This window comes from Nerophis ophidion, linkage group LG11 (assembly GCF_033978795.1).
Source record: "Nerophis ophidion isolate RoL-2023_Sa linkage group LG11, RoL_Noph_v1.0, whole genome shotgun sequence".
NCBI lineage: Eukaryota > Metazoa > Chordata > Actinopteri > Syngnathiformes > Syngnathidae > Nerophis > Nerophis ophidion.
The window spans coordinates 2374856-2394262 of record NC_084621.1 but is presented as its reverse complement, the minus strand read 5'-3'; the positions used below and the strand labels follow the sequence as shown (position 1 = coordinate 2394262).

The window sequence follows — 19407 nt, the reverse complement described above, 5'->3', positions numbered from 1 at the left end:
CCACACTCCGACCATCTGTTTCAGTACATGTGTCATCTGTTGAATCGCTTAAGCCGCTGAAATCCGAGTCTGAATCCGAGCTAATGTCGCTATATCTTGCTGTGGTAACCGCCATGTTGTTTGTATTGGCAGCACTGTATGACGTCACAGGGAAATGGACAGTCGCATCGCAAATAGCGAAAATCAAGAACTTTAAAGCTTTTTTAGGGATATTCCGGGAGGTGTAACATTTTGAAAAAAACTTCAAAAAATAAAACAAGCCACTGGGAACTGATTTTTATTGTTTTTAACCATTTTGAAATTGTGATAATGTTCCCCTTTAAGTTCCAAGCTTATATCACACTCAAATTTTTACCGCATGCCTTTGGTAAGTTCCGGAGTGAGAAGAGGTTTTAAAATATTTAGTGCATGCTTACTTTTACCGCATGCCTTTGGTAAGCGCAGGAGTGAGAAGAGGTTTTAAATTAATTAGCGCCCCAGCGGCAATTCAAGGAAATACGGTACTTTATAACTTATGTGTCAAGGCCCGCAGGCCAGATTCGTCCCGCAAATTAATTATCTATGGACCCCTCGGATGATATTTGATTAGTATTAGAACCGGCACGCAGGCCACAGCCGCCTGCTGCTGTTTTGCACGCACCAATACTCCCTCAGTGTTGGCATTAGGAATTTTCAAAATGGGGTCCCAGGAACCCCACCAAGTCATGAAATGGGGTCCCACAGTAGATTTTTGGGGTCCCACTTTTTTGTAACCCTTTTGAAAGCAAATGATAAATGTATGCATTATCCTGTTATATCTCACATTCTATATTGTGTTTTGGAAAAAGATTGTCATAAACGTTACTTAATTCATTAAAAAAAAATAGTATAAAAGAAAACACATTTTTATGCATATGTAAATTTATTTAATTATAAATATTCATTCCCGCTCGACATCCATTGCTTCGGTCCCCTGGGGGGGGGGGGGGGGGGGGGGGGGGTTGCCCACATATGCGGTCCTCTCCAAGGTTTCTCATAGTCATCATTGTCACTGTCACCGACGTCCCACTGGGTGTGAGTTTTTCCTTGCCCTTATGTGGGCTCTGTACCGAGGATGTTGTTGTGGTTTGTGCAGCCCTTTGAGACACTTGTGATTAGGGCTATATGAATAAACATTGATTGATTGATTCACTTTCTTCTTTCCTTTATGGATCTAAAATTCACTGTTGCCAGTATTTTTTTCTATATTTTTATTGTAATATTTTCAAAATGTGTTTGTTCTATTTTGGCCAAAAGTAAGACAAAGTAAACAATCTGAAATTGTCTTTATTTTTTTGTTTTAATGCCATAATTTTAATATTCCGGCACGTTTGAGTGTGACACCCCTGCTTTAGAATGCAGTGGCACTAAAACTGACTTCTGGACGGCTTAATGTTCACATTGCACAGTTTAAGCTTCGAAACCACTAAGAACCACCATATCGCAGTTTCTTCCAAACTAAAGTGGTCCGACTTTATTTCACACCTGTAAAAAACACTTTTGAACACAAAATCAACAAACATTATAATTTTTTTTTTGTTTACATTAGGAGTTAGAGAGCGGCTCCGGTTTTGTCACGCCTATGAATCATGTTTTGTTTTGGTCATGTTATGTTTTGTTTTTTGGACACTTGTTTCCTGTTTTGCACTTCCTGGTTTGTTTTTGTTACCTTGACAACTCATTGATTTTCACCTTGCCCTCAAGTCACGCCCTTGTCTTCAGCCCTCACACCTGTTTGTAAAGATCACAGTTATTATTTAAACCATTCTGTTTCTGTCTTCGTCCTGGCAACATCACCTTCTTCACGCCCTCGATCACCTGCTACGCTTTTTGCTACTAATGCTAATGATCCATGCCCCTTGTTTCTGTCCCAGTAAGTGTTTTTGTTATTCATGCCACAGTGTAACTGTTGTGAAGTGAAGTGAAGTGAATTATATTTATATAGCGCTTTTTCTCTAGTGACTCAAAGCGCTTTACATAGTGAAACCCAATATCTAAGTTACATTTAAACCAGTGTGGGTGGCACTGGGAGCAGGTGGGTAAAGTGTCTTGCCCAAGGACACAACGGCAGTGACTAGGATGGCGGAAGCGGGAATCGAACCTGCAACCCTCAAGTTGCTGGCACGGCCGCTCTACCAACCGAGCTAAACCGCCCCACTAATAATTATAATTTGTTATATTTCTCTAAAAACAGAATAAGTTAAGTTCATAAAAGGGAATTTAAAACAAAGTGCATAAAAGTTCATAAGAAGGCTTTATTTAAGTTACTATGGTTAAAAATGTAATTTCAATCAATGTTTATTTATATAGCCCCAAATCACAAATGTCTCAAAGGACTACACAAATCATTATGACTACAACATCCCTGGAAGAACCCACAAAAGGGCAAGGAAAACTCACACCCAGTGGGCAGGGAGAATTCACATTCAGTGGGACGCCAGTGACAATGCTGACTATGAGAAACCTTGGAGAGGACCTCAGATGTGGGCAACCCCCCCCCCTCTAGGGGACCGAAAGCAATGGATGCCTTTTTGTTGGGTTTGTGGGCATGCGTTTGTTTTGAAGTGTCTCGATTGGTCTGTGAACGGATATAAGGAAGCTACTTCTGGGTACGAGTGAACATCTGTTTGATGCAATGAGAAGGGATAAAGAGAGCGACTGATGATGGTAAGAAGGACTAAAAAGTGTCACAAGGACTTTCAGTGTTTGGGCCATGACAGCCAGAAGATCACAATTTCCTCCTAAAGGAAGCATGCAGGCCAACGAGGTATTTGTCAAAATGTTTGAGCCACATGCTGTGCATGGTTTTTTTACCTTTGTAACGTGCTTTATTTTATTAACAGTTTTCACGGTGAATTGAAGGGAAAGGAAGCCTTCAATAAATCAGTCAAAGAAAGCCATTGTGTCAGTGCTATGTGGAGGGAGTTACACACACTGCAAGTTTTTGTTTTGTATTTATAGTTATAGTCTCTGTGCTAGTCTTTTGTTTCAAAGCCCAGTTTGTGCGCGCTTTTTGTTGGTTCCTGTTTTTAGTTTTAGTGTTAAAATAAAGATGTCTTTACCTTCACGCCATCGCCGTTTCCACTCCATTCGCTTCACACCTCAGGAAAACCACCCAAGTCCAAGTTTGACACGGTTATTTTTCTCGTACACGGTGAGTTTTGTCTACGCTCACAATCTACACTCCTGTCCTCCAGGTGCCGAATCCATCTCTGTGTATGAGGACGTCCTTCGCTCGGTCCGCTACCGACTGTCCAGAAGCTCGTCCCGCTTCGAGAGACGGTTCCGTCTGTCCTGCTCTGAGATGAACGGCAGATACACCAGCAATGAGTTGACTCTGGAGGCGAGGAAACGTTCCAGCACGACTCCTTATAGGTGATCTCGGAATGAAATGAGTAATATATTGTTTCCACTCAAAGGTGAACTTCCTCCACTCCTTGGACAGCATGTACCATCCGTCCCACCTGATGGCCTCCCAGCAACAGTTTCTCCACCAACATGCAGGCGAGCTGAGTGGCCACGCTCTGCCCAGCCAACATCGCAACACAGGTGACACCGCTTGTATTTCTATCAAGCAAAGTGTGCGTCTATAGCAGTGGTTCTCAAACTTTTTTCACCAAGTACCACCTCAGAAAACACTTCTGTCTCCAAATACCATCATAATGGCCAACAATAAATACTAGGGCTGCGAATCTTTGGGTGTCCCATGATTCGATTCAATATCGATTCTTGGGGTCGCGATTCGATTATATATCAATTGTTTCGATTCAACCCGATTCTCGATTCAAAAACACATTTTTCCGATTCAAAAGGATTCTGTATTCATTCAATACATAGATTTCAGCAGGATCTACCCGTCTGCTGACATGCTAGCAGAGTAGTAGATTTTTTTTAAAAAGCTTTTATAATTGTAAAGGACAATGTTTTATCAACTGATTGCAATAATGTACATTTGTATTAACTATTAAACGAACCAAAAATATGACTTATTTGATCTTTGTGAAAACATTGGACACAGTGTGTTGTCCAGCTTATGAGATGCCATGCAAGTGTAAGCCACTGTGACACTATTGTTCTTTTTGATTTAATTTTATAAATATCTAATGATAATGTCAATGAGGGATTTTTAAGTGAAGTGAAGTGAATTATATTTATATAGCGCTTTTCTCAAGTGACTCAAAGCGCTTTACATGGTGACACCCAATATCTAAGTTACATTTAAACCAGTGTGGGTGGCACTGGGAGCAGGTGGGTAGAGTGTCTTGCCCAAGGACACAACAGCAGTAACTAGGATGGCACAAGCGGGAATCGAACCTGCAACCCTCAAGTTGCTGACACGGCCACTCTACCAACCGAGCTATGCCGCCCCAATCACTGCTATGCTGAAATTATAACTAACATTGATACTGTTGTTGATAATATTCACTACTTTTGGTTTGTTCTGTGTGGTGTTTGTGTCTCCTCTCAATTGCTCTGTTTATTGCAGTTCTGAGTGTTGCTGGCTCAGGTTTGCTTTTGGAATTGGATTGCATTGTTATGGTATTTCTGTGTAGTGGTTTGTTGAATTGATTAAAAAAATATATAAAAATTCTAAATCGATTTTTTTTAAATGAGAATCTATTCTGAATCACACAACGTGAGAATCGCGATTCAAATTCAAATAGATTTTTTCCCACACCCGTAATACCAACCTTTCCTCATAGAGACCATTTTTATTCTTATAAACATTACCTAACATTAAGATTTATAATGCTAAGAATTTTTTTGTTCAGAATCAGAAATATGATTAATTTCCTATAACATTACAACTTTGTTCTTATAAGATTATAACTTCATATTCGTAATAATGAAATTAAAAAAAACAATAAATGACTCATAATTTTCCTCCCTCAAACTATAATTGAAATATTGTAGCATTACACATTTTTTTTTGACATTTCAACTTGAGTTTCATAATATAGAAAAACCCTCGTGTATCGCTGATATTGTTAATTGGGTACGGTCCTGGTCTTGGTAAATACAATACAAGAAATGAAATAACGCCCACAGAGTCACTTTTACACTAATTGAATCCAATACAGTAATGCTGTCTGAAGCTGAGCCTATCAGTGGTCTCGATACTGAACAGTGTGCTCTGATTGGCTTGATCTTAATCTAATGGCCAATACCGCTGTAGTATTGATCATTTTAGATCATCTAGTAATTTTTTTGCTTGAAAATGCTTAATTTAGGCCAAAAATATGTAGAATATGCATAAAAAACCCCACAAAATTCCAAGCGCAATATGGTTTTTGATTGATTGATTAATTAAAACTTTTATTAGTAGATTGCACAGTACAGTACATATTCCGTACAATTGACCACTAAATGGTAACACCCCAATAAGTTTTTCAACTTGTTTAAGTCGGGGTCCACGTTAATCAATTCATGGTACAAATATATACTATCAGCATAATACAGTCATCACACAAGTTAATCATCAGAGTATATACATTGAATTATTTACATTAACAATCTAATTTACAATCTGATAAGAGATGACTGTATTATGTATTTACCCCCTCATTAATGCATCTAAATGCTCATGATATTAAAACTTCTTTAATTGCACTTATTCACCCATTTTCAGAGTCAATAATGCTGAGCTTTTATTGACGCTATCATAAACACCTGTTCTTTTCACTTTGTAATTTGCTGCATTCTGGAATGACACAATTTTGGAGCTCAGTTCAAATCTTGGGAGACAAACATTTTTGCAGAAAATTCCTTAAAACACTCTTGTTGTATAAAGAAACATGGACCATTATAAACCCATTGGCAGATCCTTGCATTGACGTGTTTACTCTGCTAGCAAACATTGAACACTTGTGATTTACATAACGGAGGCGTCTTTAAGTTGTCTCTTTTTTTTGGCGGTTACAATTTTTTCGTGTTTGTGATTTATGTTACTAAGGTGTTGCTGTAGGTTGTTTACTTCAGATGCAGTCAGTAGTCATTTGTTCAACTTGAGTTATACTGGAGACATCCGATAATATCAGACTGCCGATATTATCGGCCGATAAATGCTTCAAAATGTAATATCGGAAATTATTGGTATTGTTTCAAAAAGTAAAATGTATGACTTTTTATAAACGCCGCTGTACGGAGTGGTACACAAACGTAGGGAGAAGTACAGAGTGCCAATAAACCTCAAAGGCACTGCCTTTGCGTGCCGGCCCAGTCACATAATATCTACGGCTTTTCATACACACGAGTGAATGCAATACATACCTGGTCAACAGCCATACAGGTCACACTGAGGGTGGACGTATAAAAAACTTTTACAGTGTTACAAATATGCGCCACACTGTGAACCCACAGCAAACAAGAATGACAAACACATTTCGGGAGAACATCTGCACCGTAACACAACAGAACAAATACCCAGAAGCCCTTGCAGCACTAACTCTTCCGGGACGCTACACCCTCACTACCCCCAACCCCGCCCACCTCAACCTCCTCATGCTCTCTCAGGGAGCGTATGTCCCAAATTCCAAGCTGGAGTTTTGAGGCATGTTAAAAAAAAAATAATAATAATAATAATGCACTTAGTGACTTCAATAATAAATATGGCAGTGCCATGTTGGCATTTTTTTTCCATAACTTGAGTTGATTTATTTGGGAAAATTTGTTACATTGTTTAATGCATCCAGCGGGGCATCACAACAAAATGAGGCATCATATTGTGTTACTTCAAGGACTGTATATATCAGTATCGGTTGATATCGGAATCGGTAATTAAGAGTTGGACAATTTTGGACTATGGGATATTGGCAAAAAAGCCATTATCAGACATCTTTAAGTTATACTAGTGGTAGTTCCTCAAGGTTCCATTTCAGGTTCTCTCGTATTCATAATCTTGGCTATTTGACTGGTGGCCCGCGTGTTCAATTCAAAAACCTTCTTTGCAGCAGATGATCAAAAACACTAGCGTGCTGTCACACAGATGATCTTTGACCAGCTTTTTTCAGAAGGTTATTAAAACAGCACAACGCTCATGTAAATCTGACAAAATAAATAGAACAAAATCTAATGTCTACTGTAGGGTTGTACGGTATACCGGTATTAGTATAGTACCACGATACAAATTAATCATATTTGGTACTATACCGGCTCTGAAAAAGTAACGATCCCCCGCCTCCCCATCGTTGTCAAGTTGAGACATTGCTGGTTTACGAGCAGAGGAGCATGTTCGGCAGCGCATAATCAAGGAGTACTTGCAAACAGACAGTGTGTAGACAGAAAAGGGAGAACAGACGCATTTTGGCTTAAAAACTAACAATAAAGGGGAAGTTATAACACTGAAACGCCCTCAGGAAGATTTGCTTTAAGACATGGCTAGCTAGCGAGCGGCTAAAGCTGCTTCTAAATCACTAATCCTCGCCTCCATGGCGACAAATAAAGTAAGTTTCTTACAAGTATCATCCCTGCAGGATGAGGAATAGCTAAACATGCTTCACTACACATCGTAGCTTACCTACGTCACGATGTAAACAAACACCATAAGTGGATCTACACCTGACATCCACTGTAATGATACCAAGTACAGGAGCGTATCTAGTCGATACTACTCTGATTAAATCGATATTTTTTGGCATCACATAATCTTCTTTTGTTTTTAAAAATGTATATTATGTCTATAAACTCAGGAAATATGTCCCTGGATACGTAAGGACTTAAATTATGACCAATCTATGATCCTGGTATCGGATTGATAACTTCATTTGTGGTGTCATCCAAAACTAATGCAAAGCATCCAAACAACAGAAGAAAGAGTGATTATTACATTTTAACAGACGTGTAGATTTAACATTTTTAAAGAGAAAGTAAGCATATATTAACAATAGATTCAAGAGTGTTTATTGTCACATGCACAGTTAAATGTACAATGTGCTAGTCCACCCTTCAACAAGTCACACGGTACTTAGCTAAAAATAAACATTAAAAAAAATAAAAATAAAAATGTATATACAAGGCACAGTAAGTAACATAACATTATTGCACATTCTGATTGACAGTCAACAGTATAAATATGAAGGTGACCTTGGGTCACAGCAGCACTTAAAGTGTCTTTAGTGATCAAATGTGAAAGGTGTCTACAGTGATAGTTCACAGTTCTCGGGTGTTCAAGGTGTTCAAAAAGACAAAAGTAAAGACAGGGGGGTGGGAGCTAGCATTCACAAGTTAGCATTCACAAGCCTGATGGCCTGTGGGTAGAAACTGTTTGTCAGTCTGGTAGTCCTGGATTTCAGGCTCCTGTATGGTCTGCCTGATGGTAGGAGGCTGAAGAGACTGTGTACTGTCCTTGATGATCTTATGAATAGAATAGAATAGAATAGAGTTTTATTGTCATTATTGCAATGAACAGTGTATCTATGTATATGTATATGTATCCACACAGATGCATATCTGCATGCATATGAATACATATACACACATACATAAAACATTATTGCACATTGTAGTCCGAAAAAATAGAAAAAACATTTAAACATGACACATGAGGACATGATGGACATATTGTGCTCACTCAGTGCCTGTTTAGTGCTACTATGGCTCTTGGGTAAAAGCTATTTTTTTAGTCTATTGGTGCTCGCTTTTAGCACCCTGTAGCGTCTGCCTGAGGGTAGCAGTTCCAGGTGGCTGTGCCCGGGGTGGAATGGGTCTTTCAGGATGCTCTGTGCTTTCCTGAGACAGCGGGAGCTGTACAGGTCAGCCAGGGGGGGGAGGGGGCATCCGATTAACTTCTGGGCGGTCTTTATGACTCTCTGGAGCGCCGTTCTCTCTGCGGCCGTGCAGCTGCTGAACCACACGCAGATGCAGTAGGTCAGGATGCTCTCAATGGAGCACCGGTAGAAGGACACCAGCAGTTCCTGTGAGAGGTGGTTGTTCCTGAGTATTCTCAGGAAGTGCAGTCTCTGGTGTGCCTTCTTGATGGTAGCCGTGGTGTTGGTGCTCCAGGATAGGTCGTTGGCCAGGTGGACTCCCAGGGAGCGGAAGTCAGAGACCCTCTCCACACAGTCACCACTGATGATCAGGGGCAGGATGTCCGTTTTTTTTCCTCCTGAACTCTATGACCAGTTCCTTGGTCTTGGAGGTGTTCAGGGCCAGGTTGTTGACTTTGCACCAATCCGACAGCTTCTCCACCTCATCCCGATATGCAGCCTCGTCTCCCTCCGAGATGAGCCCCACTACGGTGGTGTCATCCGCAAATTTGATGATGGAGTTGCTGGAGTGGGCAGGTGTGCAGTCGTATGTGTAGATGGAGTAGAGAAGGGGGCTCAGCACGCAGCCTTGTGGAGAGCCGGTACTGAGGTGCAGGCTTGATGACATGTGGCGACCCAACTGCACCCTCTGGGGGCGGTTGGATAAGAAGTCCTTAATCCAAATGCAGATGGAGTTCGAGAGACCCAGGTCTGACAGTTTGGACACCAGTCTATCATGTTTATGTGCTCTCCTGGTAGAGCACATGTCCTGTAGTGAGGGGAAGGCTGCTCCTGATATGTACTGAGCAGTTTTGTTCACTCGCTGGACTTCCTTCCTGTCCTTAGCGGTGCAGTTTCCATACCAGACCGTGACCGAGCTGGTAAGGACACTCACCTGTACTTCCATAGAAGTTGCTGAACATTTTGGGTGGCATACACAATTTTCTCAGCCTTCTTAGGAAGTACAGTCGCTGCTGGCCTTTCTTTATTGTTTGTTGGGTGTTGTGATCCCAGGTCTCCCGTCCAAAGGCAAAACCCAATAACTCAATTTTGGTCAAAACTGAGCTGATAATAATTTTGGAGTTCCTAGGTGATATCCTTTACATTAGTGCAGGGGTGTCAAACTCAAATACAGAGTGGGCCAAAATTTTAAACTGAACAAAGCAGCGGGCTGAGGTTCAACAAATTAACCTTTTAATAGGGACCCAAACAAGTTTTGCATTGAATCTTGAACAAGCAAGGCTTACAGTATATGACTTTATAGTGACATGCAAAATCCAGTTTCAAATAATAATTAAAAAATATCAATGGTATATCAAATAAAATTCAAATAAAAATGGAATGCCTCTTTTCGGCGGCGGGGTTGAGGTGGACGGGGTTTGGTGATAGCAGGGGGTGTATATTGTAGCGTCCCAGAAGCGTTAGTGCTGCAAGGGGTTGTGGGTATTTGTTCTGTTGTGTTTCACTATGTAAAGCGCTTTGAGTCACTAGAGAAAAAGCGCTATATGAATATAATTCACTTCCCTTTATGTCGTGTTACGGTGCGGATGTTCTCCCAAAATGTGTAATTCTTGTTTGGTGTGGGTTCACAGTGTGGCGCATATTTGTAACAGAGTAAGAGTTGTTTATACGGCCACCCTCAGTGTGACCTGTATGGCTGTTGACCAAGTATGGGTTGCATTCACTTGTGTGTGTGTATAAGCCGCATATATCATGTGACTGGGCCGGCACGCTCTTTGTATGGAGGAAAAGTATACTTGGCGACAGGTTGTAGAGAACGCCAAAGGCAGTGCCTTTAAGGCCCACCCCCAATATTGTTGCCCGGGATGAAATTCGGGAGAGACACTGAACTTCGGGAGTCTCCCGGGAAATTCGGGAGGGTTGGCAAGTAAGAGTATTAGCGGTGAATGCGGTGTTACATCGGCGGGCCAGCTCTAATGTTCATTTGGTATTGCCTCAAGGGCCAAGAGAAATTACACGGCGGGCCAGAGTTTGACACCCATGCATTAGTGTATGCGATATTGTAATTTGTTCCGTAAGTAAGCTGTTACGCGCATGGCAGGACCTAGCAACTACCACAACAGAAAAACCTAGTATCTCAAGGGACCAATCGGAGCTTCTTTGTCAGTCGCCTTATTGTCTTTAATGAGACATTTGCAGGAATGGATGCCGACGGTCAATCTGATTATGTGATATTATGGCTGGAGGGGATATTTGGAAGATTGGCCCAGGACGTTGCAAGCACCTTCATTAAATGTATTCTTCTTGATTCGTCCCCTTGCATACACTTTTGGGCAGATAACTGTGGAGGTCAAAATAAAAACTGGACGCTGCCCAATGTGCAAACGCAGAATGGGGCCCACCCGAGATTGTGATCAAATATGTGGAGAAAGGGCACACGTTCATGAGAGCAGATTCAATCCATGGCTCAATCAGCAAGAAAATGATAGCTGAAGAAAACATCGATACGTTTGATGACTTTGTAGATCTTTGTAAGACAGCATCAAGATAGATTGCTTTTCCTTTGTTTTCTCTAAATCAGCTAGAAGTGAGTTACTAGGTTTTGCCTTTGGATGGGAGAGGGGAGGTCCTCGCTGATGTGGGTCCTGAGGAATTTAAAGGTTTTCCCCATGTCCACCTTTGTCCCCCTATGTACAAAGGTGTGTACTGTGCACTCCTTCTCCGTGGGTCAATAATCATCTCCTTGGTCTTGTCTGTGTTCAAGGAGAGATTGTTATCCTGACACCAGGGCACCAGTTCTGCTACCTCCCTTCTGTACGCTGCCTCAGTCCGACGACCGTAGTATCATCTGCAAACTTGATGATACTGGTGTTGTTTTGGGAGGCCACACAGTCGTGTAAAGAGGGTGTACAGTAGGGGGCTCAGCACGCAGCCTTGGGGGGTCCCTAGAACCTTTTTAAATTAACAATTACATTTATAATTAATTTTCTACCACTTGTTCTTAATATTGTTGACAAAATAATAGAATGATAAGTGACACAATATGTTACTGCATACATCAGCAGCTAAGTTAGGGGAATTTGTTTGCTTGCTTACTGCAAATTTGATGATACTGGTGTTGTTTTGGGAGGCCACACAGTCGTGTGAAGAGGGTGAACAGTAGGGGGCTCAGAACGCAGCCTTGGGGGGTCCCTATGCTTAGAACCTTTTTAAATTAAAAGGTACATTTGTAATTAATTTTCTACCACTTGTTCTTAATATTGTTGACAAAATAATAGAATGATAAATGACACAATATGTTACTGCATACATCAGCAGCTAAGTTAGGGGAATTTGTTTGCTTGCTTACTAATAAAAGACAAGTTGTCTTGTATGTTCACTATTGTATTTAAGGACAAATTTGCAATTACAAACATAGGTTTAATGTACCGTAAGATTTTTTTGTTACAATAAAGCCATTAATGCAATTTTTTGTAGTCCCCTTTATTTAGAAAAGTATCGAAAAACTACCAAAATACTGGTTTCAATACAGCACTAGTCTACTGTAGAGCAGTGGTTCTCGACCTTTTTTCAGTTTTCTGTGAACATTTTTTTTTAATTCAAGTACCTCTTAATCAGAACAAAGCATTTTTGGTGGGAAAAAAAGAGATAAAGAAGTAAAATACAACACTATGTCATCAGTTTCTGATTTATTAAATTGTATAATAGTGCAAAATATTGCTCATTTGTAGTGGTCTTTCTTGAACTATTTGGAAAAAAAAGGCATAAAAATAACTAAAAACTTGTTGAAAAATAAACAAGTGATTCAATTATAAATAAATATTTCTCCACATAGAAGTAATCATCAACTTAAAGTGCCCTCTTTGGGGATTGTAATAGAGATCCATCAACTTAATTCTAAACATTTCTTCACAAAAATAGAAATCTTTAACATCAATATTTATGGAACATGTCCACAAAAAAAATCTAGCTGTCAACACTGAATATTGCATTGTTGCATTTCTTTTCACAGTTTATGAACTTACATTCATATTTTGTTGAAGATATTGACATCCATTGCTTTCGGTCCCCTAGAGGGGGGGGTTGCCCCCTTCTGAGGTCCTCTCCAAGGTTTCTCATAGTCAGCATTGTCACTGGCGTCCCACTGGATGTGAATTCTCCCTGCCCACTGGGTGTGAGTTTTCCTTGCCCTTTTGTGGGTTCTTCCGAGGATGTCGTAGTCATAATGGTTTGTACAGTCCTTTGAGACATTTGTGATTTAGGGCTATATAAATAAACATTGATTGATATTCAATAAATATTCAATAAAAATTCAATAAAAAAAGGATTTTTGAATTGTTGCTATTTTTAGAATATTTTTCCAAAATCTCACGTACCCCTTGGCATACCTTCAAGTACCCCCATTTGAGAACCACTGCTGTAGAGGACACTGGTTCTCAGGGATATACAAACTAAGACTAAGTGAAGGGAGAAGTCCATATTCCATATTATACTGTGTGTTGCTGTTTGTTTATCAGTGGTACCAGGGGCCGCCACCGTCATCATCATGGTGTGTGTGGGCTTCCTGGTCGTCATGGTGATCCTCGGCGTTTTCCGAATCCGCTCCATCCATCGCCGCAGCGAGGAGGCCCGGGAAGCGGCGAAGGAGGGAGGCTGCCAGTGGGACGACTCCGCCCTCACCATCATCGTCAATCCCATGGAGGTTAAAAAAATGAATAAATAAAAGTGGAAAAAGAAGCGCGCTCACTCTGACTTTCACGTTTGCAGTCGTACGAGTCTCGCATGGGCATCTCTGCGGACACGGAGGGAGAAGGCGAGGAGGAGGAGGAGGAGGAGGATGAGGTGGCAGACTCGCCTGACAACACCAGCGACGACCAGCGGATCATCATCAAGAAGGAGGGGAGAGACGGCAACGCCCGCCGCTACTGAGCTAGATGTAAACCCTGCACCCCCTTGCCATGGAAACCACTTTTATGATCATGTAAGGAATGTATACACCATGCACAACACATCCAATGTAATATCCCCAGCCACACACACCTCGCCATACGTGACCTATAGCCAACGACGGGGCGCTTCTTCTCCACTTAAATGTTCAGTGGCACAATGTACACAGTCACTGTCAAATAATGTACACACTCAATGTCAAATAATGTACACACTCAATGTCAAATAATGTACACAGTCAATGTCCAATAATGCTGTCAGCCACCTAAATGATTTGTGGTGCATTCCAATGATGACGTGTGTGTATAGCGCCATGCTGGATGAATGAGGCTGCCTTCTTTTCTTTTAAAGGGGAACATCATCACAAGTTCAGAAAGGGTTAATAACAACACAAATCACTTCCCAGTGGCTTATTTTATTTTTCAAAGTTTATTGCAAAATTTTACCCATCATGCAATATCCCGAAAAACTGCTTCAAAGTGCCTGATTTTCACCATCGCTGTATCCAGCCGTCCATTTTCCTGTGACGTCACTGCGTGAAGCCAATACAAACAAACATGGCGGATAGAACAGAATGGTATAGCGACATTAGCTCGGATTCAGACTCGGATATCAGCTCCTTAAGCGATTCAACAGATTACGCGTGTATTGAAACGGATGGTTGGGGTGTGGAGGCAGATAGCGAAAAGGAAGAAGAAACTGAAGCTATTGAGCCATATCACGACAGACAACGGCAACGAGGACGAATTCGGCGATCGCCTTCTAACCAACGGTTGCATCTTTTGACAACTGGTGCAACTTAAATCTGTCGATTGGTAAGTGTTTGTTTGGCATTGAATGTGGGTGGAGGGAAAGGCTGGATGCAAATATAGCTACAAATGTACACATACAGCTAGCATAAATAGCATGTTAGCATCGATTAGCTTGCAGTCATGCCGTGCGAAAATATGTCTGATTAGCTCATAAGTCAATAACATCAACAAAACTCACCTTTGTGATTTCGTTGACTTTATTGAGTGTCGAGGGATATCCACACATCTCTGTCGTAGCATCGCTATCTTCGGTAGCGATGCTACGACTGAACAGAACAAACGAGGGACTTTCGCATCTTTTGACACTGGTGCAACTTCACTCCGTCGATTGGTATGTGTTTGTTTGGCTTTAAATGTGGGTGGAGGGAAAGGCTGGATGCAAATATAGCTACAAATGAGGCATAATGATGCAGTATGTTATGCCTAAATAGCATGTTAGCATCGATTAGTTTGCAGTCATGCCGTGTGCAAATATGTCTGATTAGCTCATAAGTCAATAACATCAACAAAACTCACCTTTGTGATTTCGTTGACTTTATCGTTGGAAATGCATCTGCTTTGAGTGTCGCGGGATATCCACACATCTCTGTCGTAGCATCGCTATCTTCGGTAGCGATGCTACGACAGAACAGAACAAACGAGGGACTTTTGCATCTTTTGACCCATGTGCAACTGGGATCCGTCGATTGGTATGTGTTTGTTTGGCATTAAATGTGGGTGGAGGGGAAGGCTGGATGCAAATATAGCTACAAATGAGGCATAATGATGCAATATGTTATGCCTAAATAGCATGTTAGCATCGATTAGCTTGCAGTCATGCCGTGTGCAAATATGTCTGATTAGCTCATAAGTCAATAACAACAACAAAACTCACCTTTGTGATTTCCTCTACTTTATCGTTGGAAATGCATCTGCTTTGAGTGTCGCAGGATATCCACACATCTCTGTCGTAGCATCGCTATCTTCGGTAGCGATGCCACCACAGAACAGAACAAATGAGGGACTTTTGCATCTTTTGACCACTGGTGCAACTTCAATGTGTCGATTGGTATGTGTTTGTTTGGCATTAAATGTGGGTGGAGGGAAAGGCCGGATGCAAATATAGCTACAAATGAGGCATAATGATGCAATATGTTATGCCTAAATAGCATGTTAGCATCGATTAGTTTGCAGTCATGCCGTGTGCAAATATGTCTGATTAGCACATAAGTCAATAACATCAACAAAACTCACCTTTGTGATCTCGTTGACTTTATCGTTGGAAATGCATCTGTTTTGAGTGTCGCAAGATATCCACACATCTCTGTCGTAGCATCACTATCTTCGGTAGCGATGCTACGCCAGAACAGAACAAACGAGGGACTTTCGCATCTTTTGACCACTGGTGCAACTTGAATCCGTTGATTGGTATGTGTTTGTTTGGCATTAAATGTGGGTGGAGGGAAAGGCTGGATGCAAATATAGCTGCATAATGATGCAATATGTACATACAGCTAGCCTAAATAGCATGTTAGCATCGATTAGCATGCCGTGACCATTGATATGTCTGATTAGCACACTCCACGTGAGTCAACTTGAATCCATCTCTGTTGGTGTTGTTACACCTCCGACAACACACCGACGAGGCATGATGTCTCCAAGGTACGGAAAACAGTCGAAAAAACGGAAAATAACAGAGCTGATTTAACTTGGTGTGTGTAATGTGTTTGAGAAAATGGCGGATTGCTTCCTGTTGTGATGTCACAGGTGAAAGGTCATTGCTCCGACAGCGAACAATTGAAAGGCGTTTCAATCGCCAAATTCACCCTTTTAGAGTTCGGAAATCGGTTAAAAAAATATATATATATTTTTTCTGCATCATCAAGGTATATATTGACGCTCACATAGTTCTGCTGATAATGTTCCCCTTTAAGATTGTATTGTATTTGGTTATCGACCACACAATTTCAATAGTTGCTGTCCACATGCAGACAATGACTTACAAAGTCAGCGCACAAGCTGTCTCGTCCCTCCTTGCGATCTCGCTCCACACATTCCGTACCAAACTTAGGTTTTGTAAAGCCGTCATCAACAAAGAAGAAGTAGCGCCGTGTTGAAAGACAGAAAAAGGATCAATGCATAAATTTACAAGAATGAAGTAGTATGAAAAAACAGTAAAATGCTATTAAAAAAAACTTGTATGAGGGGAAAAAAGTAGTATTTTTAAAAAGTGATCATGCATTCTTATGGTTTACTTTTTATTCACAGAACATACTTGGTATGTATACTTAAATATTACAATTTAATTCAGGTAACAATGCCATTATTCTTGTAATTGTAGTAAAACAACTATATTCTCATTAAGTTGCAACCTTTTTGATACTATTATGACTTTACAGTCATAACATGACAACTTTATCCCTGTAAGATTGCAAGTTTTTCCTCTCAATGTTGACTTTATTCTACAAACATGACAATATTATGCTTGTAATATTACAAATTAATTTTGATAACATTCTAATTTTCCTAAGTTTTCTCAGAAAAAAAAGACTACTCACTCAACGACATTGTCCTTCTTTCTTGTAACATCGCATGCTTTTTCTCTTAATGTTGCAACAGTATTCTCATAATTTAACTTAATTCACAGAACATTAGCGCATTATTGTTTGTTTTTTTCCTAGGAAATACATTCTAATAATATTCCTGACTTCAACATTCTTAGAACTATGTTTTTATTTTTATAAATTTCCCACTTATTGATGGAACATTCCTACTTTTTATTGAAATGATTGAGGTGTTATTCTCGCAATAATGTTACTTTATTCTCCAAAAAATGTGGCTACATTCTCGTAAATGTTGGACTTAATTCAAATGTTACGACTTCTCTCTCAGCAAAATATGGCTGGTCATGTAACATTACAACTTTAAAAAAATATGGATGTATATATTACGACTTAATGCTGGTAACATGGCAACATTTTATTCTTTATTAACAATTTTTTGTAACATTGACTTTATTTTCATATAGCACGACAACTTAATTTTCATTATGTTGCAGATTTTTTTCTCTGAAAATGTGTACATCGCATAATTTAATTTAATTTTACAATGTCATGAAAATTTTACAATTGTAACATTACGACTTTTTTTTCTCATTATTTGACTGAATTCTTATGACTTCTCTCTCCACAAAATATGGCTGGTAATGTAAAATTACAACTTAAAAAAAAAAATATATATATATATATATATATATATATATATTACGACTTAATGCTGGTAACATGGCAACATTTTATTCTTTATAAACAATTTTTTGTATCATTATGACTTTATTTTCATATAGCACGACAACTTAATTTTCATTATGTCGCAGATTTTTTTCTCTGAAAATGTGTACATAGCATAATTTAATTTAATTTTACAATGTCATGAAAATTTTACAATTGTAACATTACGACTTTTTTTTCTCATTATTTGACTGAGTTCTTATGACTTCTCTCTCCGCACAATATGGGCTGGTCATGTAACATTACAACTTTAAAAAAATACATATATACTCTATATATATTACGACTTAATGCTGGTAACATGGTAACATTTTATTCTTTATAAACATTTTTTTGTAACATTATGACTTTATTTTCATATAGCACGACAACTTGATTTTCATTATGTCACAGGGTTTTTTTCTCTGAAAATGTGCACATCACATGACTTAATTTAATATTAGAATGTCATAAAAATTTTACTATTGTGACATTGCCTTTTTTTCTCATTATTTAACTGAATTCTTATAATACTTCATTGTCATAACATGCAACTTTGTCTGCGTAACATCCTAATGTTTTTTCCCATACATCACAGCTTATTATAATGCATACGCATCCAAACTGGTCCTTCTGCGATACTCTTGGTGCATTTGGCGCCTGGTTACTGTCTTTAATAAAACTGCTTGACTTGAGCTCTAATGCATCTTACACTGACCTGTAGAATGTCTCCAAAAAACACACATACGCCACAACACTACCCCCGCTGTCCCCGGAATGTCCGCTCAGCTTGGGCAGTTTTGATTGTATTTATGTACTGAATTTTATGTACATACGATGATAAATACTATAATCATTTAATTATCATTATAAATCGATAACATTGCAGCAGCCACTTTTTCAGCACATTTCGAGAGGGAGATGATTAAGTCATTTCCTTTTTTTTTGTGTTAATTCCAGCATCAAAGAAATAAGTAGGAATATGATACTAAATAGTAGTAGTGGTAAGGATGATAACTCCTGGCTTGATGAGTGTCTCCTACTTTTGTGTGTGATAATGTTGTAATTAAAAGAAAAAAAAACACAGAAAGGCACATTTGTTGTGATACCTGCAACTTTAGATAAATGTCTCATCTTTTGCACTCTTTTCACCTTTACAACCGACTTTCTACGTTCTTTCTTCTACCCGATATTTGGGTTCAGTGAATGTGACTCCCCAACTGTCCCCCCGTCCCGTGTCTCTTGCTGTCCGTCCGTGTAGCCTATCAATGTGCAGTGCTAAAATCCTGTCAGTAAATAAATGAAAAAGCCTGTTTTTTTTTTTTTTGGGAGTGTGATGTTACAAAGGAGTACACATTGCATTGAATAACTTATATAATGATATTATTGTCACTCCTGGAAGAATATGACCTGCAATTACTGGTGCAGTTTAAGGACATGGATTGTGCCCAAGAGAGACCACTGTCAACAAAATTCATAATAAAATCAATAAATGACATTTCCGTGAGAAGCCTGTTTTTTTTTAGAGTTTTAAAAACACACATTTATCCATCATAATATCACGGAATTTAATATATTTTAGAAAACAAATAAAAAATGTTAACTGTATAGAACAAGGCAATAAAGTCTCATACATGATTGACGAAATGTGCATAAAGTGTAAAAAAAAAGTGAAAC

General features: G+C 39.5%; 1 protein-coding gene across 1 annotated transcript in view; it reads left to right on the top strand.

Moving 5' to 3' along the window:
* The window catches only part of clstn3 (calsyntenin 3), an 80048-nt gene extending 60820 nt beyond the window's left edge, over positions 1 to 19228 (top strand). The window contains exons 16-19 of the mRNA XM_061914859.1: positions 3216 to 3361; positions 3438 to 3567; positions 13241 to 13425; positions 13491 to 19228. Of these exons, the coding sequence (XP_061770843.1) occupies positions 3216 to 3361; positions 3438 to 3567; positions 13241 to 13425; positions 13491 to 13652 (623 nt within the window). The 3' untranslated portion in view covers positions 13653 to 19228. The remainder of the gene's footprint in view (positions 1 to 3215; positions 3362 to 3437; positions 3568 to 13240; positions 13426 to 13490) is intronic.
* The last annotated feature ends 179 nt before the right edge of the window (positions 19229 to 19407 follow it).